The sequence below is a fragment of the Rhinolophus hipposideros genome (assembly GCF_964194185.1).
Source record: "Rhinolophus hipposideros genome assembly, chromosome: 15".
Lineage (NCBI taxonomy): Eukaryota > Metazoa > Chordata > Mammalia > Chiroptera > Rhinolophidae > Rhinolophus > Rhinolophus hipposideros.
This window is the reverse complement of record NC_138061.1, coordinates 20,410,287-20,432,855: the sequence shown is the minus strand read 5'-3', so window position 1 is coordinate 20,432,855 and position 22,569 is coordinate 20,410,287. Positions and strand designations below refer to the sequence as shown.

The window sequence follows — 22,569 nt, the reverse complement described above, 5'->3', positions numbered from 1 at the left end:
TGGAACAGAAAGCTCTCAACACACTACAAATAGAAGGGGACTTCTGACAAATCACCTCTACAAAGATGTATAACTAAACGTCATATTGAATGGTGAGGTACTGAATGCTTTCCCCCTAAGGGCAGGGAAAAGGCAGGGATATTTACTCTTATCTTACCACTCCTCTTCATCATCATGCTGAAAGTCCAAGCCAGTGCCATAAAGGAATAAAGATGAAATGCAAAGGGAAAAATAAAATTGTTGCTATTCTTGTTGACATGATTGTCCACGTAGGATATCATAAGGAATCCACCGAAAAAGCTTCTAGAACTAATAAGTAGGCTGAGCAAGTTTGCAGGATATAACATATGAGTGGAGAAATAACATTTTTGTAACAAATGGTGTTGGAAAAAAATGGGCAATCATACGAGGGGAAATGAACTTCAACCTATGGTTCAAAATTTGTACAAAATTTAACTTAAAATGAATCATATTCTAAATGTAAAATGTAAAATTACAAACTTATGGGAGAAAATCTTTGTGATTTAGAATTGACACCAAGAACAAAATTGTCAAAATAAAGAATTGGTAAATTGGATTTAATCAAAAAAAAATAAATAAATAAACTTTGGATGTTCAGAAGACATGATAACGCCAGTGAAAAAAACATTTGCAAATCATATACCTAACAAAGGACTTATAGCCAGAACATAAAATAACTTCAAAATATACCAATAAGGAAAAACTCAATTAAAAAAAATGGGCAAAGATTTGAACAGACGATTTATACCAAAGAAGATATAAGGATGACAAATAAGCCTTCATTAGATATTAAGGAAATGCAAGTTAAAACCATGATGAGATATCATTACATACCTATTAGAATGGCTAAAATAAACAAAACTGACAACAATACTAAGTTTTGACAATGATATGGAGCAACTGGAACTCATTGCTGGTGGGAATGCGAAATGGTATAGACATTATGGAAAAATATTTGGAAGTCTCTTATAAAGTTACACACTTTAAGATACAGCATCCTCACTCCTACACATTAATCCTAAATAAATGAATGTTGTTTTCACACAAAAACCTATAACACATGTTTATAACGGATTTATTAACAATCACCCCAACTGGAAACAACCTAAAAATTCTTGAATGGATGAATGACAAGCTGTGGTATAGCTATAAAATAGAATGCTATTCAGCATCATTGATACATGCAACAACACAGATGAACTTCAAAGGCATTATGTTGCATGACGTAAGCTAGTTTCCAAAGGTTACATACTAAATGATTCCGTTTATAGGACTATATGGGAAAGGCAAAACTATAGGGATGGAGAATAGATCAGTGGTTTCCAGTGTGAGGGAAGTATTGGACAAGAAAGGGCAGAAGGAGGGAATGTTTTAGAGTGATATAATTGTTCTGTAGCCTGATTGTGGTGGTGATTACATTAATCTACATATTTATTAAAACTTTAGAACTGTATGCCAAAAATGTACAAACTTGTACATAAATTAAAACAAACACCTGTTTTAAAAGACTACTAAAATAAAATCAATGGTGAAAAAAACTAGAATGCAGACTTCTTGGTATCTAGTGCTAAAAAACTTCCTACCTTTTCTAATTAATTAATTAATCCATTTGGCTCTTTTATACAGCCTGTATTTATTTAAAATCTATGTGTGCTAGACACTGTGGGGGACGTGCAGGTGAATGTGGTATCATCCCTGTCCGCAATGATCTTACAGAATTTGGGGGAGATAGACAGGTATTTAAATGATTTTAGCACAAATCCCAGTTGTGTCACTTCCTAGCACTGTGGAATTCAGGCACATAATCATCCTGTGCTTCAGTTTCCTCATCTGTGAAATGGGTGGTTGCCAATAATTCGCGCACGATTCTTTCATTCTCGCAATAATCAGTGATTGCATGCATTTCCTGCAACACCGATGACGTAGAGTCTGAAGCGTAGAGTAGAAGCGTTCGAAAATGTTACTTATTGTCATCATCGCCCATCATCATCAGCCAGTCATCATATTCAGGATCTGTTCATTTGGCAAGTGGAGAGTCAAGGGTCCTAAGATATTCAAGGTCGCCAGGATTTCTGTTGCTCTTCCAATCCTCCCCACCTCTATGTGACTTTAGAAGATACAGACACTGGAATTCTCCAATGGGCTATTGGAAGTTTTGCAAAAATTCTAAATTCGTAAGCTCAACAGGAAGGAATGGAAACTACTTTTTCCAGTTCGTTGCTTCTGTTTGTTTTTAGTATCTACCATGTCTCAAGTACTATGGCAGGCATTGGCAGCAATGACAGTGTCCTTTTTTTATGCACAGGTGAGCTCCACTCCCCTAAGAGAAGGAAGCTTATGAAAGCTAAATAACTTTTAAGAGTTTCCTGGACTCTGGTTTTACTTATTTGCATTTGAGAGTTAATGTTCTTATTTAAAATAAATAGCTCTAGGGTATTTCTCTAAGAGAAGACCCGAACAGCTGACTTTGCTTTTGTTCACAATTTTAATTCCCTTTTGCAGTTTTTGACTATATATGACCCAAAGAAATGGAAGTTGAGCGAATAATGAAAAGATTTTTTTCTGTGAGGTGGCAAAAGGCATGACGTTTAGGATAGTTTGAATATTTAGTAATCTCAAAGGCAAAATATAATCACTAGTCACAATATAATTCAACATAACAGAAATATGTAGGCTGTTAATATAATTCAATTCAGCTGAAGTAGCATTTACGGAGGCTTTACAAAATCAGCCTGAGGAGAGAAACAAAGATGACTAAAACTTTATTCCTGCTACAAAGGAGGTGACTCTTTGGAGAATGTTTGGCAGAGTGAGAAATGTTGGACTGTGTGATGAAACTTGTTGAGGTAGACAGATGAGAAGCTCGACTTGCTGAATGGAGAAAGTTAGAGGCTGCCTCCCTAGGCACTGCACAACTCCCAGCAGGAATGCAATTCCTTAGGAAGAAAAGGCAGCTAAGAATGTCAGGTTGTCTCCTTCATTCCCTCTTCCCACATTCCCCAGTTCTCTGATCATCTCTATCCAGCGCAGACCGCAAGGCACGTTCACTTGGGAATATCCTGTCTCTATCATTGGCCTGGGATTCTTCTGAGGCCAAGAACCTTTCTTATGCTCCCAGCTTCTTGGTATCTCAGGGACTCTCTGACACCTGCAACTTCTCTATACACCGTAAGCCAATAAAAAGGAATGAATCAGTTGGTCTGAGGCTACCCCTTCTCACCATATGAGACCCTTGGTCCAACATCTAGGATGAGAAGGTGTGGAGGCTGGACACATGAGGGAGAGGGTACCACCTTACCGGAAGGTCCTGTTAGAAGTACAGCTTGCTGATTATAGGGCCAGATATTTCTGGTTACCAAGCAGTTCTCTGTGCAGGGAGCAAAGCCTTTGACTTTTAGTTTTTGTAAGTGAAGCAATGGCCACACCAGGTCTTACAAATGGATTAGAAAGACATTTGACATTTAGAAATACATTAATCATGGTGGTGATGTGACTCTCAATCATTGGGGAAATCACTCTCTGGTTTTCCCAAGGGGATATGCAAATGAGATCTTCATTCAATCTGGTCTTTCTAGTTTTTCATCTCAGGATGTTTCAAAGGTGAGGAGAGAAAAATAGAAGTTCAAGAATAAGGATTAATGAAAGTCTACATGTAATTATATAATGCCTCCCATGAGCTTTGCCTACCTGAAAATCTGTGTTCACTTTTCATGCCCTCTTTCAGGAATTCCCCTCTCAAGTAACATAATTCTCCACCCAGACTAAACACAAGGACTGCCTCCTCCTTCAAGTTCTCCTTGATTATTCCAGCTCAGACACTCTTTTTTTCTTGTCTGAACTACCATAGCACTTAAAGAAAGTAAATGGTGATATAAATTCAGAATATGATTTTACTATTATAGTAGGACCTGAGCTGTCATGGTCTTTTGATTCTCCACAATAAAACACATCACTTATTATTAATTGAATGTTATGAGGGATGCTGAGTGTTAAATCCCCTTCCTTCTCTCTTCACAATAAAAAGAGCTAACATTTATTGATCTTCTAAAATGTATCCAACAATGTACTAAGTAAGCATTTTTCGTACATAATCTTATTTAATCCTGACGATAATCCTGAGGCCAAAGGTAATTTGTCAGCATGTCGCAGATGAAACGCAATGCTGCTACTTACCAAGGGCAATTGGCAAGGATCAAGGGCAGAATTCGCACTCAGCCCTTTCTTGCATCAGAAGCCCTGCTGTCAAGCATCACAATATGCTCAAGAGATCTGAACCTCTTCCATTTTATCAGGCATCTGCTGTAATTAAAAAAAAAAAAAAAAGTCACTGTTGTTAGAGGCCTATTTTGGGATTTCACGTTATATGATAAATTCTTTCAGTTTAATTATAGAATCTTTTAAGTCTCTATCCAGCCTCATTTGGAGATAATGTCAGAGGTCCAAATTTGAGAATTTTTGCAAATGCAAGGTCTGAGTCAAATGATGTTCCCTGCTCACCTTTAACACCCAAAGCCCCTCATGACCCACGGTCACCTCCATCTGGTGGTCAAACCTGCCTAATAATTTACTCTTCCCAAGCTCCCACTTTGGTGCTTATTATCGTTTCTCTGTGTTTTTCAAAATAAAAGCATTGAGACTTCAACTACATGAGTGCAGCTAGAGGCTGCAAGGCCCCTGAATTTTATGTGGATTTCAAAAACTCATTTTAGGGCTGCTTTCCTGTTAAATTGGACTTTTCATTCCATGCTGGGCCGTGGCCAAGAAGTGGGATGAGTTTAGCATGATAACTTACCTGCCATGGGCCAAGGTTTAGGTAGGTGTTGCTTTTGTTTAAGGTGGCCTTGAATACACTTGATTCTGTTTTCAAAGTGTCCAAATGCCAGAGTGAATCGTAAATACACAGGGGGAAATGAGCTTGTGTGGGGGTGGTAAGCAGATGGCCTCCTGTGTGCACCTTTGATTACCACTGTAAGCAGCTTTCTGAGATACTTGCTAGTGAGAAGGAAGTGGGTTATGTCAACACTTGGGGTTTCTTTACACGTATTTACCACAACTTTTAGTTGGGTTTTTGGTGTTTTATTCTAAGAGCAAATTACTAGGCTGTGTGGGTCCAAGAAATTCCTGGTGGGCAGGCCACGTGCTCCAAAGGACAGCCTGGGCTTCTTGCCTTCCCTTGTCCTCTCAGCCAGAAGTGGAAAGCCAGGCCACTTTTGGCTTCCTCTATGAACAAAGAGGAAGGGACGTGCAGGCTATACTTAAAACAGAATGGTGATCAAGCTGGTTTTGCTAATGGGTCACGGAATGGGGAAAATGGCCTGTCTCTTCTCTGGAGAGGTAGGTAGGAACCAAATTGCAGAGCAGACGTGGGAAATGAGTGGCTCCCAGGGCTTGTTTGGACTTACTGTGTCTGGCCTGTGCTCTGTTTTAAGTTCAAATTAGCTGTCAATTAAAAAAAATCAGGGAATTTTACATTAAGAAGTAGGGACAGTTAGCTTTTTGTAGAAACTTGGAATGTCTTATTTTTGCATGTCAATGTTGAACTGAGGCTGAGAGCACCTCTCCCTTAAAGAGGCAAGTGTTGGCCATTTTACTGTCATCCCTATTACTCCTCAGGGATCGCTGACACCAAGGCCACGTGCCAGCTGCCATGTCCCAGTTCATTTTACTCTTATACATTTGCCCGAATCCTTCTGCACTTGATTTTATTTGGCTACTTGTAAAAGACCTTCTATTGTATAGAAAGGCATTTGGGCTTTGTCCCGAAGCACGTAGAACTGCTGGTTGTTTCGAAGCCGGAGGGATTAGCTCAGGTTTAGGTTTTAGAACTGACCCCTGCTCCTTGCCTCAGGTCCATCCAGTTTCCAGTTGATGATGCACATGAACACGGGTGGTGAAATGAATGCAGCAAGAGGCACAGATGAAAAGGACTTGTCCCAGGCAAGTGGCAGGGATCATTGGGAGAAGCGACTCTGGAAGCACTCCAGAGGCAGACTTGTCAAGGCTAGGAACCAGCTGGATTGTATGGCATGCGGAAGAAAGAAAAGTTAAGAGGCTTGAGCTGCTGGGCGGATGATAATACTGCTGTCGGAGAGAATGAAATCGATGTTTGACCATGTTCAGATTATAGATACCAAAGCAAATAGACTTTGCTCAGATAGGGACATTTGAGAAGCAGGAAGAGAGCACAAAATGAATTCATTCTCTACCAAAATATGTTTTATTGTTTAATTACAATTATTTATAAATACATGTGTATAATAGCTACCTACAAATCATATGAGGAAGCCCCTTCCTGGAGAGCAGGTCCTTTTAGAAAAGAAAATCTCTGTCTCATTCCTTGTTATATTCCTAGTACCTACAGGATATCCAATACATTGCATGGACACAAGAAATACTTGCTCTCGTTAAAGAACGACAGTGAGGGATAGTGTGAAGTACCTTGTTTTAAACTCAGTTGTTATATATTTTTTTCTTATTTAAACCTTTTGCCTTTGTTTGTCTCTACTGCTTGCCATCCTGCCTGTTGTAGCCCCTGACACCTATGCACACGCGTGCACATATCCAAGGGGACAATGCATTAGATACCTGTGGTAGGTAACGCAGGTGGTTTTAAATTAAAACAGAGACACTATGCTTTGAATCCTAAAATAATCCCCACTTTTCATGTTGACCATTTATTATTTTTAAATACTATTAAATGAATAATAACCATTTTTAAAGCAAATGTATACATTAGTTTTCTTCCCAGAGACGTACCTGTAGTTTTTCATGGAGGAACAAATAAACAAATGGCTTGTCTTCTTTGTATGACCCTGTTGTCATAACCAGATACCTTTGAGAGTCAAGGATTTCCCAGGTTGCTGCCATGATTTTTTTTTTTGGGGGGGGGAGGCGGTTACTTGAAGGGGGTTTAGCTGTTGAGATCTTTAGATTTTACAAATCATTTATATAAGTCGTGTAAATTTTATATAAGTAATAAGTAAATAATTTATTATTGTAATAATAGTAAATATCTTACTATACATGTTGCTACATCTTTTTTTAAAGGTTGCAGAATAGTGTATCTTGGAGAAATCAACACAGTGATGTCTATGTGTCTTCCTAACCCTTTTGCAGCAGAGCACTCCATACTATGTGTGCCTTAGTTTATTCAGATGTTCCTTGATGCATGGACATTTAGCCTGTTTCTGCTTTTTCACTGCTGTGAACAGTGCCACAGTGACCATCTCTGCCCTTGCCTCTTTGTGAAAATACAGGAGTGTTTCTGTAGAAAATACCCCTTGAATTAGAATTGCCGGTGTAAGGTATGCACAATTAAAATTCTGATAGATATTTCAAATTTGTTCTTCCAGAAAGGTATACCAATTTACTCTTCTGCCCGCAGAACATAAGATTAAGTCTTTCCCCACTCCTTTGCCTGATTTTATCATTTAAAAAAAATATGACAAATGTTGTGGGCAAGAAAATGGAATCTCGGTGATGTTTTAAATTGCATCACTGATCTCCCATGAGGGCGGATGAGAGGTCTGCTCACCGTTTCCCCGTGTATCTAAATGTCGCTCTGCCCTCCCATTTCAGATGCTCACTACCTCACCTGCAGGATCCAGGAATGCGCCGAGACTACCCGGAGTGGGCCCTTCGCTCGCTCCATTGACGTCAGTTCCCTGGTCGTCCAGGATGAATACATCTTCATTCAGGTGAGTCCAGGAAGTACACTCAGTGATAGAAGGACGGTGCATAGGTGATGTCAGCTGCTGCCTAGGAAAATGAGGGTGATTTCTCTGAGGTTGTGAGGGTGTGGAGCTGAGTGCTGCCCCTTGTTTGCTTTGAGGACAGGGCCCCCTGGAGAGATCCGAGACTTCCAGTGAAAGTTAAAGGCATTGTGGGTCAGTTTCATCTCCAGGGGACTTGAGCCGCCCACTGAATCCTTTGGTTGGGTTGCTGTTTTATTATACCAAAGAGGTCTTGAAATGACAGGGATTTGACCTGGGTTTTGAGGTGACTTGGAGTGAAATCTCTAATGGTAGTTGACTTTAAGTAGTTTGTCAAAGCCACGTTCTATTTCTGTCCCAGAGAACTGTCTAATTTGGGAATGAGAATCTCCAAGAAATTAAGCATCTCTAGGATTTTCTTTCTGGGAAAATCTAGGATGCACTACATCTTCCCTTCTCTTTGCAGTGCTGATTGCCTCTTCAAATGTCCAAGTCCAAAATCCTTCGTTTCTAGAACTTGGACTCAGAGGTGGGACTCACGTTTTTTTGGCAGACAAAGGAAACCTTGTTTTAGGTTTTAAGTTTCACTGGAAGAAGGTGCAAAATAGATTTTAAAAAATGAGGGAAAACGAAAGATGATTCCTCCACTAGGTGACTCACTGTGTGGGGTGTGTATGTGTGAAGTCATTCTTGGCACTTGAGGGCGACTTTGATGTCCCCCACTCTGCCTTCCCACCCTTCTGTCGTCAGTTATTTTACAGACTGTTTCCTCTAGGAAACTTGAATTTTGGAATATTCCCAAGTTAGGAGGAGTTGTGACTTACATGTCTTCTTCTTTCCAAATTGTATTTTACACTCTGAGGATAGGGGCAATATTTTACGCACACAACTTACCCCTCATCTTTTGCCTTAGAAAGCTGCCCTTGCAAACCAGGGATGCTCAATAACTATTTGTTTTGCTAGATTGTGGATGTAACAGTTACTTCATTTTGCAAATTAGTTGCATGAATTTTTGAGGTCTAATATAATATAGGAAAAGTAATTAACCACTCAAAAGCCACTTTGAAAGATGGAGTGAAAGAGAGATCTTTGTGGCTTAAAGAAGTCACTGTTTCTTAGCTTGATTAAGAGCCAGAATTTCAGAAAAATGTTCCTAAATTTGGCAGATCATTGGCAGTATCATTCTTTTATTCACAAGTATGTACTGAGCACATACAATGCAAACTAGACAGCACCAGTCACTACTCTTGTCGTTCCCCAACTTTCTGCCCTTGGCCTGCCTCTCTTTGCACCCAGTACTCATGGCGTGGGAGGTCTCATGGTGTTGAATACCATCGCCATGTTCTGATGACTCTCACATTAGTGAGCTGTGACCTCTATCATGTACTGCAGACCTATGTAACTTATAGCCATATCAACATCCCGACTTGGATGTTCCACAGGTAAAATAAAATCATGTCCTCCTTAAACCTGATACTGTCGCATCCCACCCGACAAGGGTTGTGGGGAGCGAGGAGGGCCACGCAGGGTTAAGATACAGTAGTCAAGAACAGAGTGCAAGGGGCCAAGGGACTGCAGCCTCAAGGACTGAGCCCCAGGGCCTATGCATAGCTTTTATTAGTTAGGTGGGGAAGTAAAGGAGATAAAGCTGTCAATCTCAAGATCTGTGAATCCTTTACATTATAATAGGAAACTGATTCAAGCCAATCACCCTTACCTGCAGGCAGCGGAACCCTAAGTCTCAGGTTGTATGTACTTCCCCAAGGGACAAAACCTATATGCATATGAATAGATGGAGAGCACATCATGGAGTCACTTCCCCTGCAGGTTGTGGGAAGGAATGCAACCACAGAGGCAGAGGCTCTCCTTAGCCAGGGGAAGGTAGGGGGCTGTGCCCACCTCTATGAACCCCGTTGATTCTCCTGTTGGTCCCCACGTGGGTCCGCTTGGCTTAGGTTTCTTTCCACGTGGAAAGAAAGATTGGCTGACCAGCCATCTTTCTGGGGCCAAACAGGGAGACATAAGGTGCAAGCACAAAGGTGAAGCGAAGTCCCTGAAAAGATCTGTCTCACAGAGTCTCCTCTCTTTAGGGACAGGTACAGGGAGACAGACGGGTAGGCTGCTGGGTGGCAACAGGATACATTGTGGAAATACTACCTTCTATTAGGTCACTCAAGATAGAAACCTGGAAGTCAGTCTCTGTTACCAAATTAAATGAACCCACAGCTTCTGCTAATATCACCCTTAGTTATTTGTCAAGTGCTTCCTTTCTTTCCATCCCCATTTTTAAGGTCCCAGTTTAAGGCTTTATTATCACTTGCTCTCTATTTAATTTTCCTTAAGGTGGAAACACAGGGGTGATTTATGAATTTACCAATCTGATTGCCCTTTTCTTAATGCTAATACTGCATATAGTGATGAACAGGCCAGAATTGTTTCTGGGAAACATGACTTAGCATTTAAAATGTTGACATTTTTTTGGTTTCATTTTTCCTTGCATTGCATAAAGTTTTCTATAACTCTGCAGGCAGATGTCCAGATAGCTTTTTTCTAACTATTTTGAAACACTTCTCTTTTTTATTTTTTATTATACTGGAAACCAATAGGCATTTTCTCTTTTATCAGCATCAAATTTTATTTTGTTTGAAAGAGATATGATTTCCCATTATTCAATAAAGTTTTATTGTCTACTACGTTCCAGACCGCCTACTCTAGATGCTGGGGTTAAGGTAATAAAACACAATAAAGTTCCTGCTTTCGTGGCATTTACATTCTAGTGGGACACAGGAAAAAACACGTATGTGATATATACATCGATATATACATTAATATGAAAGGCTACAAGGGATTGTGGTTAAAAGCCTGTCGGTAGTTTGGAGACTGATGGCCTGCATTATTCTGACCTTGGTTTGCCACACTTAGCTGCATGACCTTGAGTTGTTTCTCATTTGACTCATCTGTAAAAAGGATAATTGCAGTCCCCACTTCATGGGTCACTAGGAGGATTACATTTATTGATTATATGAAAGCACCAAAACAAGGTTATATAAATATTGCTCTCTACTCTTCTATCTATCGGGTATCTATTTCCATATCTACAAAATATTTCAGTTGATCACAATGCTATGGACAAAAATAAACGAGGGACTGTGAATGTTAGGTGTCTGTAGGTATTGCTGTTTTATTTAGAATGACCTGGGAAGGCTACACTGGAATCATACCAGGGAGGGGGTGGCAGAAGTCAGCAGTCAGAGGGAGCCAGGGAGCCAGGTGTGTGGGGCCCTGGGCCCCCATCTCCTCACGGAGATGCAGGGTGGGCAGGTAGATCTGTGGCTGGGTTTAGAAGTAGGAATGGTGGGTGGTAGGGGCTGGGAATATAAATTGGAAGGGTGTCAGCATACGGACGATATTTCTGAACCACGACATTGAAGGCACCATGGGAGTATAGAGAGAGAAGATAAACAATCCAAAGATTGGGCCATGGGGCACTCTATTATTTAGTTTAGGGAGATGTGAAGGAAGTAGGAAATGAGACCTACTGTTAAGGTCTAGAATCGACCTCCCCTCAATTGGACAGAGGACACACGCGATAATGCAAGTCACACAGCGAGGTTTATTTCCAGCTAGCTAGGGTCCAAGTATCTGCCCGACGCAGCGGGTTTCAACAAGGACCCCGAGCACTCAAAGCCAAGGGTTTATATAGCATCTTTAAAGCATCCAGTAATTTTCCATAGCTTCAAAGAGTATACATATCATGGGCTTGTTCCACATTCTGGGGATTTGACAAGATAAGCTGGCTTGTACCCCACCCAGTCAGTAGTTAACAAGATAAGCTCTTTTCAAACAGGGCATCTGGTCCACACCCTGTTAAGGTCATCCAGAAAATGGCTTCCTTTCTTATGCTAACCTACTCTTACACTACAAGGAGAATTTAGAGATAACATTAGAATGAAAGCTGTTTTAAGGATTTTTTTTTTGTTTGTTTTTACTATGAAATAGATGAGAAGCAAGGGAATAACAATGTCCCAAAATGCCAATTACTCTTGAGAAAACTGAATTTCATGAACCATCAAATAAACACAGATTAAATGCTATTATTTTCAACTATCAATTGGCTGAGATTGAAACAAAATAAAAGAATGTCAATAGGTGGCAGATAAACAGTTATCCATTTTACAGGTACAAATATAAATTGGCTGGCCATCAGTGTTTAATTAGAGAAACCTTTCCTTCTCAGAAGTGAGTTTGGCCATTTGCATTGAGTTATATTACAGATTTGTCTTAGTTCTAAAGTGTATGCTTAGTTTTTAGGTGTAATCACTTTTTTAAAACAAACTCATTACATGGTCTGTTTTCCTTGCTTTCCTGCCTATGTGTTTCTTTGACAATTTGAGTATTTGTTCTAACTACTTAACTTTATGCATATAACTTTTTATAACATGGTAAATCATCTATTATTGGATAATATCTATTGATTTCCTCTTGTGAGCAATTATACGATTATTGTATTTCCATGAATTTCTGTTTCCTCCCTATTCACTTTAATTTTTCCACCACTCAAGTTTGCTTGATTATATTATCTTCTAGTGTTTGCTTTTCTCACTTAAAACATTATTCTGTTACACTTAAATATTTTATGAGACACTGAAGAAAGGTGGAGAAAAATAGCATGTTTATGACCTCTTACTCTCTCCCTTCTAGCCAACCTCAAGTTTTTAATTAAATTATTTAGAGCATTTACATCCTGCTCTGAACCATTCTTCCTGCATTTATTTTGATTTTAATTTTATACGTAAATGTATTTAGTGGTGACCACCAGTTCTCTTATTATAATTTTTCTCATTTATTTCTTAGTTGTCTGAAGACTAAAGTTTGTCCTTTAGCAACGTTTTCAAGAAAGGTTACTTTTTTAGTATTGAAAGTATGTTTCTGTATCCCCTTTATGGTTTAATATTGTTTATAAAATCAATGTGTCATTTGTTTTCCAAGAGAATTTCACTCCATTAATTTACTGAATGTTATTGTATCAGGTCGGTCTGATATTTTTCCCTTTTAGGTGTCTTAATTTTTTTCTCCTTGATACCTAAAGTCCTTTTTTTCAAAAATATATATTTGAATACTATTTATCTAGTGTATGTTTTGTGATTGGTCATATTGGATCAATTCTTTCCCCTGGAATATAAGTCTCATTCAATGGGTTCAATTTCTCCTTCCATTTTAATTTCTCAAAAGTTTGTATGATTTATATTTTGAAACATATATTTTATTTTAGTTTCATTGTTTTGGCTCTCTTCCTCCAAGACACTTAGGATATGTACAATAGACAGGAAAGACAAAGGAGAGCCAGATTTTTTTCTTTTAATCTATTTTAATTCCCTGAGCAAAATGAGATAAAAAAAAAAAAGTCTTCCTCATATTATTATTGAATGAGTAGCAATGTCCAAGCTCCTCTTGACCTTTTTTGTTGCTATTGTTTAACTTCTTTCCTGAGTTTTGCCAGCTTATATTTTATCACTCTTTGTTGTCTCAACACATCTCCCTTCAGTTTTTGTATTTCTGCTGTGAGCTCTTCTCTTACAGAGGTGATATTGCCATACAGGTTCCTTTTGGTAGTATGGTCATGATTTTCATTTGCCCCATGGAAGCATTTTTTATTGTATGTCTGCTCTTTGTTTCTCCTGTTCTTTGTCCTCTTTTATTTTTCTGTATTGTTTTCTCATTCTTGTGTTGCTTTCTTTTATTGCTACGTTATTAACCATTTTATTTTTTAAAGTCATGAGCTCTTCCTGGATGAACTGTTTGAAGAGGGAGATGTATCTTGATGATAAATCAGAGCTCTGTTTCAGCTTAACAATCGTCCTTGGGTCTCAGTGAGATTCGATATAACACAAGATGCTTTCTCTGTGAGTGGATTCTTCTCATAAGGTAGAAACACCTGAGTGGCTTCTCTCCTGCCATGCCTCTCCAGCTTCTCCTTGTCACCACTCAGTTTCTGGAATGCTCCCACTGCCACATTCCCTTGGTTCCAAATAATAGATTGTTAGTTTTGCTCCTTTGGAACTGCCATCTTTGGAGAATTTTAATTTTCTCTCTTAGGATCTAAGATTTGTAACTGTAGGCATTTTTACCCTAATGACTGTTTATACCCTGTTTGTTCTTCACTGCATTTAGCTTCCGTTTCATATATATTGGGTTTCAGGGTTATATTTTCATTAAGTATAGAGTTTGCATTTTTCTTTCTTGTTTTTCTAGTTGCTCCAGGGTGATTTATGAGAGGAAAAGGGGGAAGCACCATTATTACTTGGCTATTTAAAACCATTTATAAACCCTTATCATGCATTTTTCTGAAATGTTGCAATAGCTTGCTAACTGATTTCCCTGCTTCCAGATGAGCACTCCGCCCTCCAATCCATTCACAACACCATTCACAACAATTTATTTAAAATAAAATCAATGTTCCTGACTTCAGTGGCTGCTCATCACCTATAGGCTAAAATCCAATTTCCTTAGCATTGCCTACAAATCCCACCTGCTCCATCAGCCTGTGAGTTCCTTATCTGCCATTGTCCCCATATGCCGTCCTTGTTATATTTTAACCTGTCAATAAAAATAAACCTTCTTTAGTTTCCATGCACACACCATGTCCTTTTTGTCTAATACACCTTTTTTTTGTTTGTTTCTTTTCTTGTTTGGAATGTCCCTTTACCAGACAAACTCATCCTTTAAGATTCAGCTTAGGCAAAGCCTCCTCTAGGAAATCTTTCCTGACCTCCTCAGTCAGGATCGGACCAGGCTCCTTTGCTGACTACTTATCTGTGTGCATTATCTCTCCACGGCCAGGTCTGTAAACTTTAAGAGGAACAAGACTACGTCTCATTCATCACGGTTTCTCCGGCACTTAGCGTAATGACAGATACTCAATAAATGTGTGTTGAACTGAACTGAACTGAGAAGATAAGACACCGTCTTTATTCTCAGGGAGTGTAGTTAGTTATCTTTTTAAAGCAAGGGGACCTTGTTTCTCTAGCTAATAATATAAGACGGCTTAGGGTAATTGGCAGTTGCTTACTGCATAAGAAATCACCATATGGAGAATGTGTGTGCATTTTTACAAAACTGCTGTCCAGAAATTATCCATTATGTTATTTCGTGTCCTTTTTATAGTCATTCATTTAAATAAATTAAAATGTATTCAGCCCAGTGGGGCACACAGACAACTAAACAATTATAACGTAGTGTGCTGAGGGCTGTATTAATGGGAAGCACCTGTTGAGGTTGGAACCAGGGGGAGAGCTCGTCATCCTGCCCTGGGAGCAGGGGTCAGTACAAGCTTCCTGGAAGGGAGACTGTGAGCACCAGTTCTCCAGGTGAAGGACGAAGGGCATTCTGGGTAGAGGGGACGGCATGGGTAAAGTTAGGGAAGTGACAGACCAGAATGCCCCACCAGGACCTCTTTGTCTAAGGACAATTGTACTTTTAGGAGGGAGTGAAGTGGCAGGCAAATAAATTAGAAAACTGTTCTGCAGAGGTGAACCTTTGCTAGTTCTTTTAATTAAATGTAGGTAATTTTGTGTTTCCCTCTTTATAGTTGCTACAAAGGTCAGAACTAATGTCTGTGTCAATTTTAGCCGCTTTCTTGCATTAAACTTTAGGGTATTATTCTTTCTTTCTCCTCTACCATTGGTCATTTTTGATTACTTTGCTGCTTTTTAAAAATCTTTTGTTTGCTTGTTTTATTGTTTCTTAAAAAGTGTTGGAGCCATCTCAAATAAGTTCTGAAATCAATAGAGGTTTTTAATGTGTGGGGTTTTTTTGTTGTTGTTTTTTTTTTGGGGGGGGTTTCTTTTTGTTTGTTTTTTTTTTGGTGGGTATGAGTTTTAAAATTGAAATGGGGATCAGGAAAGGCTTAATGGAGAAGGTAAGATTTTCATTGCCATGATTATTATCTACCTCTGAAGCAGGGAAAGGACTAGAATTCCTCATCCTGTTCGCTGGGATAAAGCTGCCTCGAAGGCGTTTGTCAGAGCAGATAACTCTCAGACCAACAGTAGTTTATCCTACAGGGTTGAAACCACAGATTTGTATCTAAACAAGGTATCTGGGCATCAGGGTGAGACATGTTTTACCTAACCTGCCAGAAATGTAAGGAATGATCTTGGCACAAGAAGTTATAGTTCAGCAAGGCGTAGGGCCAGCCCAGCCTTCCTGGGTGGCATCTCCAGGGAGTACCAATAAAGCAGAACTGATACTGAGAATTATAAATTCCACTGAAAGATGCTTGCTGCCCCTCCATAGTTTGGCTTTTAAAGAAGAGCCTTGTAGTGGCACTTTATTTTCTTCTATGCCTACAATTTGAGCACCTAAACAATAGTGGGATGGGCACGCATGGTTCTGGTGGGTTTGGTTTTTCATAAGTTAAGGGACTTACCCACTTCAATTTTCTAACTTTTTAAAGTACTAATACTATTTAAAGTATTAATATATTTAGTTTTTGTGCCACCACAGACATACAACTCTGAGCGGAGAAAAAAAAAATCACAGAAAAGGAGACTAGTCAGTCTGTCCCCCTCACTCTTTCCCTACCTTTACATGCCAAATGTGTTTCTTGGTCATTTTTACGTGGAGTCTTAGGGATCTTGTCTCAGGAGGGTGTCTGGCAGGATGGGAATCTAGGACTCTTAGCCCTTCCTGAAATTAATCAACTCTGTTTTTGTTTGCTCTGTGTATCAGTGCTCTTAATACTTTTTAATTTGTTAAAAGGAATCTGCTGATAAGAGATGTTTGAAAACCATTGATTTTGTGTAGCAGTGCTGGCTCCATGGGTCAAGGGTCAGCCTTTTTTTGTTGTGCAGGTCACTGAACCAGTAGGAATTCAGGTGATATCCAGGCCCATATCCTTTCCCTACATATTAACAAATGTGAAGTAGGTATTTGAGGCATAATCAATTACCCATCAGTGAGTCATTATACACAAATGTATCTGCATTTGAGAGTGCAGTTTAAATAACCCAAACCCTAGGTAAACTCTTCTTAATGAACTTCCCATGACACTCATTTTGCATGAAAAAAAATCACCCTCTCCCATTTGCCCTTTAAAGGAAAGCTCCTGTGCCTAGTCCTAGTTTCCTTTTTCTAGACATGATGTTATTATTTCTGACCTGTATATTTAGTGTGGGGGAAAGGCCATATACTACTCACGCACCTGCTATAACTTAGAGAGACGCCAAAAATTCTGCCTCACCTTTTATTTTTCCATTGACAAAGAAGTGAAGGAAATCATCTGGATGGTTTTGCTCCAGGGTTCCTAGTGTTTGCTCTCCTGCTGTTGGGGAAGCTGAGCTGGAGATGTACAAAAAGCTGTGACATTTGTCAATCTGTCAGTGCCTTTTCTGTGCAGGGGGCCCAGAGTCTGCGATTTCCTAGTGAAATCAAAAGGAGCTAATCCTTCCCAGAAGAACCCTTGTCTTAATGGGAAAGAGTCTGCCTGAAATGTCTCAGTTCCACACGGATAAAGGAGAAATAGGCTTTCCTCTGTAGGGGTAGGCGGAGAGAGAGATAAGTCTTTTACTGTGTTCTGAGCCAAACTGGTTGGAAATCCTGTCTTTTCTCCTGTGGAGTAGCTTTTCTAGTGACTATTTTGGAGAATAGGTAGCTCAGCAGTGGTAGTGTTAAAATCCCCTCAGTGATGGGACTCAGACCCTGGCTATTAGGGAATGGGATGAAGACACAAGAACAGAGCCTTAGTAAGCCATGGTAGGTAAGAGATGTGTGTGTCATTACTGAGCTGCAAAAAGCCCCACCCTCCCTTCAGGGCACGGGAGGTGGCCTTCAGTATGATAAGGATTCATTCACTTATTGAATACATTTCATTGTGCATGCAATTATTTGTTTAAAAAAAAGTATGACACTGATGTATCTTCAAATATCTGAAACACAGGCCGAAAAAGCAGATTGATAATAAAGAACAAATAAAGTCCTCTAGAGGGGTGGAGAAAGCAGAAAATAGGAGGAGGGAAGGTTATCCCCACTCTGCCAAATCCTTCCCCACATGCACAACTAGACCAGTGACAGTGTGTAAATCCATCTGCTACCTAATGTCCCTCTCATCTCCTGGTAATGTTGTGTAGATACAGTCAAAAGAGAAGTCCCCTTCTATAGCAAGACATTCTGAGTATGCAGCGATGGCACACGTCAGAGTGCTTCTAGGATAATTCCAGCACCACAGTCAATCCAGTCGATAGTTTGGATACAAGATGTTATTAGTTTTTAAGAGTACTGGGTACACACATAGAAAAATAGCACTGCTTTAAAGGATAGGGAGGTGTTCTAGGAGTATTAGCAATTAATGAGTAGCAGTAACCAATGAACAGATATTTGGCGAGCCCCTAGAAGTGTGCCAGGTGCAATGGAACATGGCAGAGGTAGAACACATTGTCTCTGCTCTTAAGCGGTTTATGATTCAAGTAGCTAGTGGTCTGATGTGGGCAAAAGAACCTTGAACTTAGAGACCTGGGTTGTAATCAGGGATCTAATGTGTAATAGCCAGGAAACACGAGGAAGTCCCTTGGATTCTCAGAGCACTAATTTCCTCATCTCTGTAGGACGGACTCATGCTACTTGCCCTGCCTAAACAGGAAGTGTCTCATGAGGACCAAGGGAGATAATAATGGCTTTGAAATGCTTTGGAAACTACATAGTCCTATAAAAAGCAAGAATAAGTCTAATCACATGCAAATACGCCTCACTATTTTGTGTATGCACATTCTCTTTTAAGGGTTTTTATCAGTCTATCACACACACAAAAAAAAGATGACTAAATCTTTTCCCCAAATTCATTTTTTAAATTATGCATAGACTCAATTCATGTACTGACATACGTGCATGATAAAATCTTCCCACATACCATTCATAGTGCTGGTTATCAAAGAAACCAACTTCTAGTAATACATAGGTAACTGTAGATATTCTGGGGTTTAATTATCTTTCAAGATTCTTGAAAACCTTTTTGTACATCTTGGTAATCCAGCTCACCTGGGTTTTGATACTTTGTTTAAGATCCTGCTTTATGCACCAATGCATGAGGTAGGAAAGCCTCTATGGCATGACTACTGTATCCCTAATAAATTGTCTTTCTGAAAGAAAAAAGCCCTGAGGCAGGAATTAGTGGAGTGTAATTATTCAAAGAAAATCTATTTGGCAATATTTTAAATGATGTTAATTTGGTCTTAATGGGAGAGATTTGAAATGTTAAATAAATAGCAATTTCATCATTAGGGACACATTTACAACACAGGAGTTTAACGGAAAATGAAAGAGTTGCAGAGACAATCTTCAAAAGGAATCCAATAAAGACATCTTCAGGTGAATATTCTTGAAACTGTTTGAGACTCTTAAAAGTGTTTATAATAGCCCACACTAATGAAAGTTCTTCACATAGCACATAGCTGGGATATGTCTCCTCTATATGTAATGATTTTAGTAACTTGAGGTAAAAGTTGCTGTTAGAATTTGAACTACTTCCTTGAATAAAGAAAGGCAAATTAGTGATCTGATTGTGAGCTAGTGATGTTCAGTTGACCTTCGTGTTGAATGTATTATGTGTCCCATCTCACATCCTTCTGGCTCATGTTTGCTCAGAAACTAGCTGTGCACAGAGGTGGTCTGATCTCCTCGTGCGTCAGCTGCGCTATGAGCCTCTTGCTGTTTGTTCAGGAGCTCATTTCTCCCCAAGTGGGTTGCTCACAAGAGACCCCTTAGCCATTCTGGTGCAGATGCAAATCTTGAAGTGCAAAGTGTCCCTTTGGGACAATTTGACCAGTAGGAATCAAGAGTCAATGGTAAATACTCCTCTCTTCCTGTGTCAGAAGGACAATTCTGCGCCTCATTCTCATAAGGTCCCCAGTGGGATTGAGAACCAGCTTGTCATGGTAATAACCAGTTTAGTAATAAGCCCTGGGATGGCTTTTTCTTCCTCTTTGATTCTTACATCCTACTTCTGCCAGTCATGTTCCCTGGGATCACTTCTCAAAAACAAACAAATAAACATCCCCACCCCACCCCTCCAAAAAAACACACACAAAAAATACGAACTGCATAAAAGTCCTTGTCTCAGGCTCTGAACACTGCAAAAAATACGAACTGCATAAAAGTCCTTGTCTCAGGCTCTGAACACTGCAAAAAATACGAACTGCATAAAAGTCCTTGTCTCAGGGGGGAAACACAACTCAAGACAACTTTGAAACACTCAAATTTATTGAGTCCCTACTATGTATCCAGCTTTATAGAATTAATTATGCAAGAAAAGTACAAAGAACCCACTTCGTTCCCTTGTAAAACTCCTCAGCCTGAATACCCAAACCCATCCCTTCTAAACTCTCAGGGTCCTGGCTTTATTGATTAGCCTTCTTTTCCCTATGTCTTTACCTTATTTATCTCTATTTTAAGGTTTTGTTGTGGTTTTTTTTTTAAGTATTTTTAAATATCTACTGTCATTAAATTACAACAACAACCCAACTTTCTTTGACCTCCACACTCCTCTCTATAAAGGCTCCATCTCTCATTCACAACCACATTTCTTGAGAGCTGTCCCTATTCATTATCCATTTTCTCATTTCCTTCTCTCTTTCACCCACTCAAGACTGACTTCTCCCTCTGCCACGCCTCTCAAATTACCTTTGTCAAGTTCATCAAAGATATCTTAGAATTATATCCCGATGAACGTCTCTCCATAATTAACTTAGTTGACCTGTCTGCAACATTTGAATCTCTTGACTGCTGCTTCTTTCTTGAAGTGCTCTCTCCCCTTTATTTCTTTGATAATGTGTGGTCCAGCTCCTACCTCCCAGGATCTTCTCCTGTGCTGGTGCCTCTTCCTCTGCCTACCTTTTAAATATGGGTTTTTCTCAGAGTCCTTCCTAGGTTCCTTTTCTCCGTTCAGTTGCTGCCCTCTCTCTGAGTGATCCCCCCCATCCTTTCTTACAGCACAGCATTAATCACTACCCAGATGCTGAGGAGTCCAGGGTCTCCTGCTGAGACGATGGCTCCAGGGAGGGGCTCCTTATTTACAGAATGCCCACCTATCCTTTAGGCAGGGCAATCTCTTCATTCCATTCAGAGCTTTTCTCTGAATGCTCCTAATAAATTATTAAGACTTCCTTCCCAAGAGGTGTGCTGAGGTTGCATGTTTCTCACTTGGCCAAAATAGCAAGGTATGTTTTTCCTTAAGCTCAGAGACTTGTTCTGTAATTTCCTCCATATTATAATGTACGTACTTGCTTTCTAGTGTACATGGATGGCATATGTCTGGTTCAGGGGTGTCAAGTTGTTTTCATTTTGTGTATCACCTCTGAGTGATTGGTTTTAATAGCTGCACAGAAGGCGGTGTTCTCGTGGCTCCGTAGGAGAGACGGCTGTTGTTAATTAGTGGTGTCTCCGTGGGTGTGGGAAGAAGAGTGGTGGCATGTAGGCTCTGCACTGGGTTGTACAGGAAGAGTGGTGTTCATCGTCTTTAATCATCCACAAGCTTCATCTGCTTAGATGTAGCCTGTGAGTTCTGGTCTGGAAGGCAGGTTTTGTTGTCCAGGGGACCGCAAGCATTTGTATATTCAGCTCAAGAAAGTGAGATCAGTTGTACAACTCTCAGTTTCTTCCACTATTTGGAAATCAGCAATTCCCTATTTGCAAAGCAGTGATTCTTCAGAACGTTCTTTCCACTTAGCCACACCACCAATTTCCACCCACCAGTCAGCAAACTGAAATGATTGTTGTCATCTTTGGAGAAGGAGCTCACATTTCTCTTGTGCCCAGTTTATGTCTGGCATGGGTGCATTTTACTTTTTTAAATTCTTCTTTCATTGTCACAGGATCTCAGTGGGGTAACTATTACCATTGTTTTTCAATGGAGGAAACGGAATGTCAGAGAAGTTTGGAGAATCACGCTTTGTCATATAGTTCCAGAAACGGTAGGGTCAGGATGTGACCTCAGGGCTGACTGGGTTCATAAAGGATGACCAAAGAGGACAATGATTTATTTCTTTTTCATTTTCCCAGTCTGAGGATCTTCACATTAGCACCAAATGGCTGGTGTTTCCAGAAACTTTTCCAGATGATTGTAAAAGAGATATAGGCAAATGTTGTCTCCGTCTTGGTAGGTACGAGGGCAGGAAAACGTCGCTCTGTTCCTTATTTGGTGGCCTATTTGTCTGGATCTGTTTCAATTTTGTTTCAGATCAGAAACTCTCTGCATCATTAACCAAAGAAGAGCTTAATGGGATTCGATACAATGTAATCACGCCTGCACCTCTGAGAGCTGTCCCTCAGATATACTTGGAGGATTATTCAAACGCTCTTTAATGGGGTGCCGCGGGGAAGAGTGGCAGCCTGGTTAATCATCGTTACCATCCCCAGCTCCACTCTTCTCCAGCCTTTCCCACCTGTCTTTATCCTCCTGCCATGCATTATCCAATCTCCATGATGCGTTTTGGGCACAGCTTCTCTTGAGTCCCATTCCAGGGTACAGAGGAGCTGTTGAAATGAGACACAGCAAGGTTTCCCATTGTCCTTTCCTTCCAAGTCCCAGCAAATCCCTAGCACTCACTCTGCTGAGGCCAGCTCCCAGGAGGATCCATTTTCTGGGGCCTTCTCCTATTACAGATAATTATATTGTTGTAAAAACAACAGTGTAGATAATGAAGGCAGTTGGGCTGCTGACTGAGAAGTAGACTATTAAGTCCAGTTCTCTCCCCATTACCATTCTAACTAGGGCATATATCTGTTTATTTCAGAGTTTCAGCTTTTAAAAATTTTAATCACTTTGGCTTTGACTTCATCGCTAGCT

At 39.9% G+C, this 22,569-nt stretch overlaps 1 protein-coding gene across 2 annotated transcripts in view; it reads left to right on the top strand.

Moving 5' to 3' along the window:
• SORCS3 (sortilin related VPS10 domain containing receptor 3) overlaps positions 1-22,569 on the top strand; it is a 541,876-nt gene that overhangs the window by 394,261 nt on the left and 125,046 nt on the right. For both annotated transcript variants that reach the window (XM_081075409.1, XM_081075410.1), the window contains exon 7: positions 7,600-7,718. In XM_081075409.1, the coding sequence (XP_080931535.1) occupies positions 7,600-7,718 (119 nt within the window). The remainder of the gene's footprint in view (positions 1-7,599; positions 7,719-22,569) is intronic.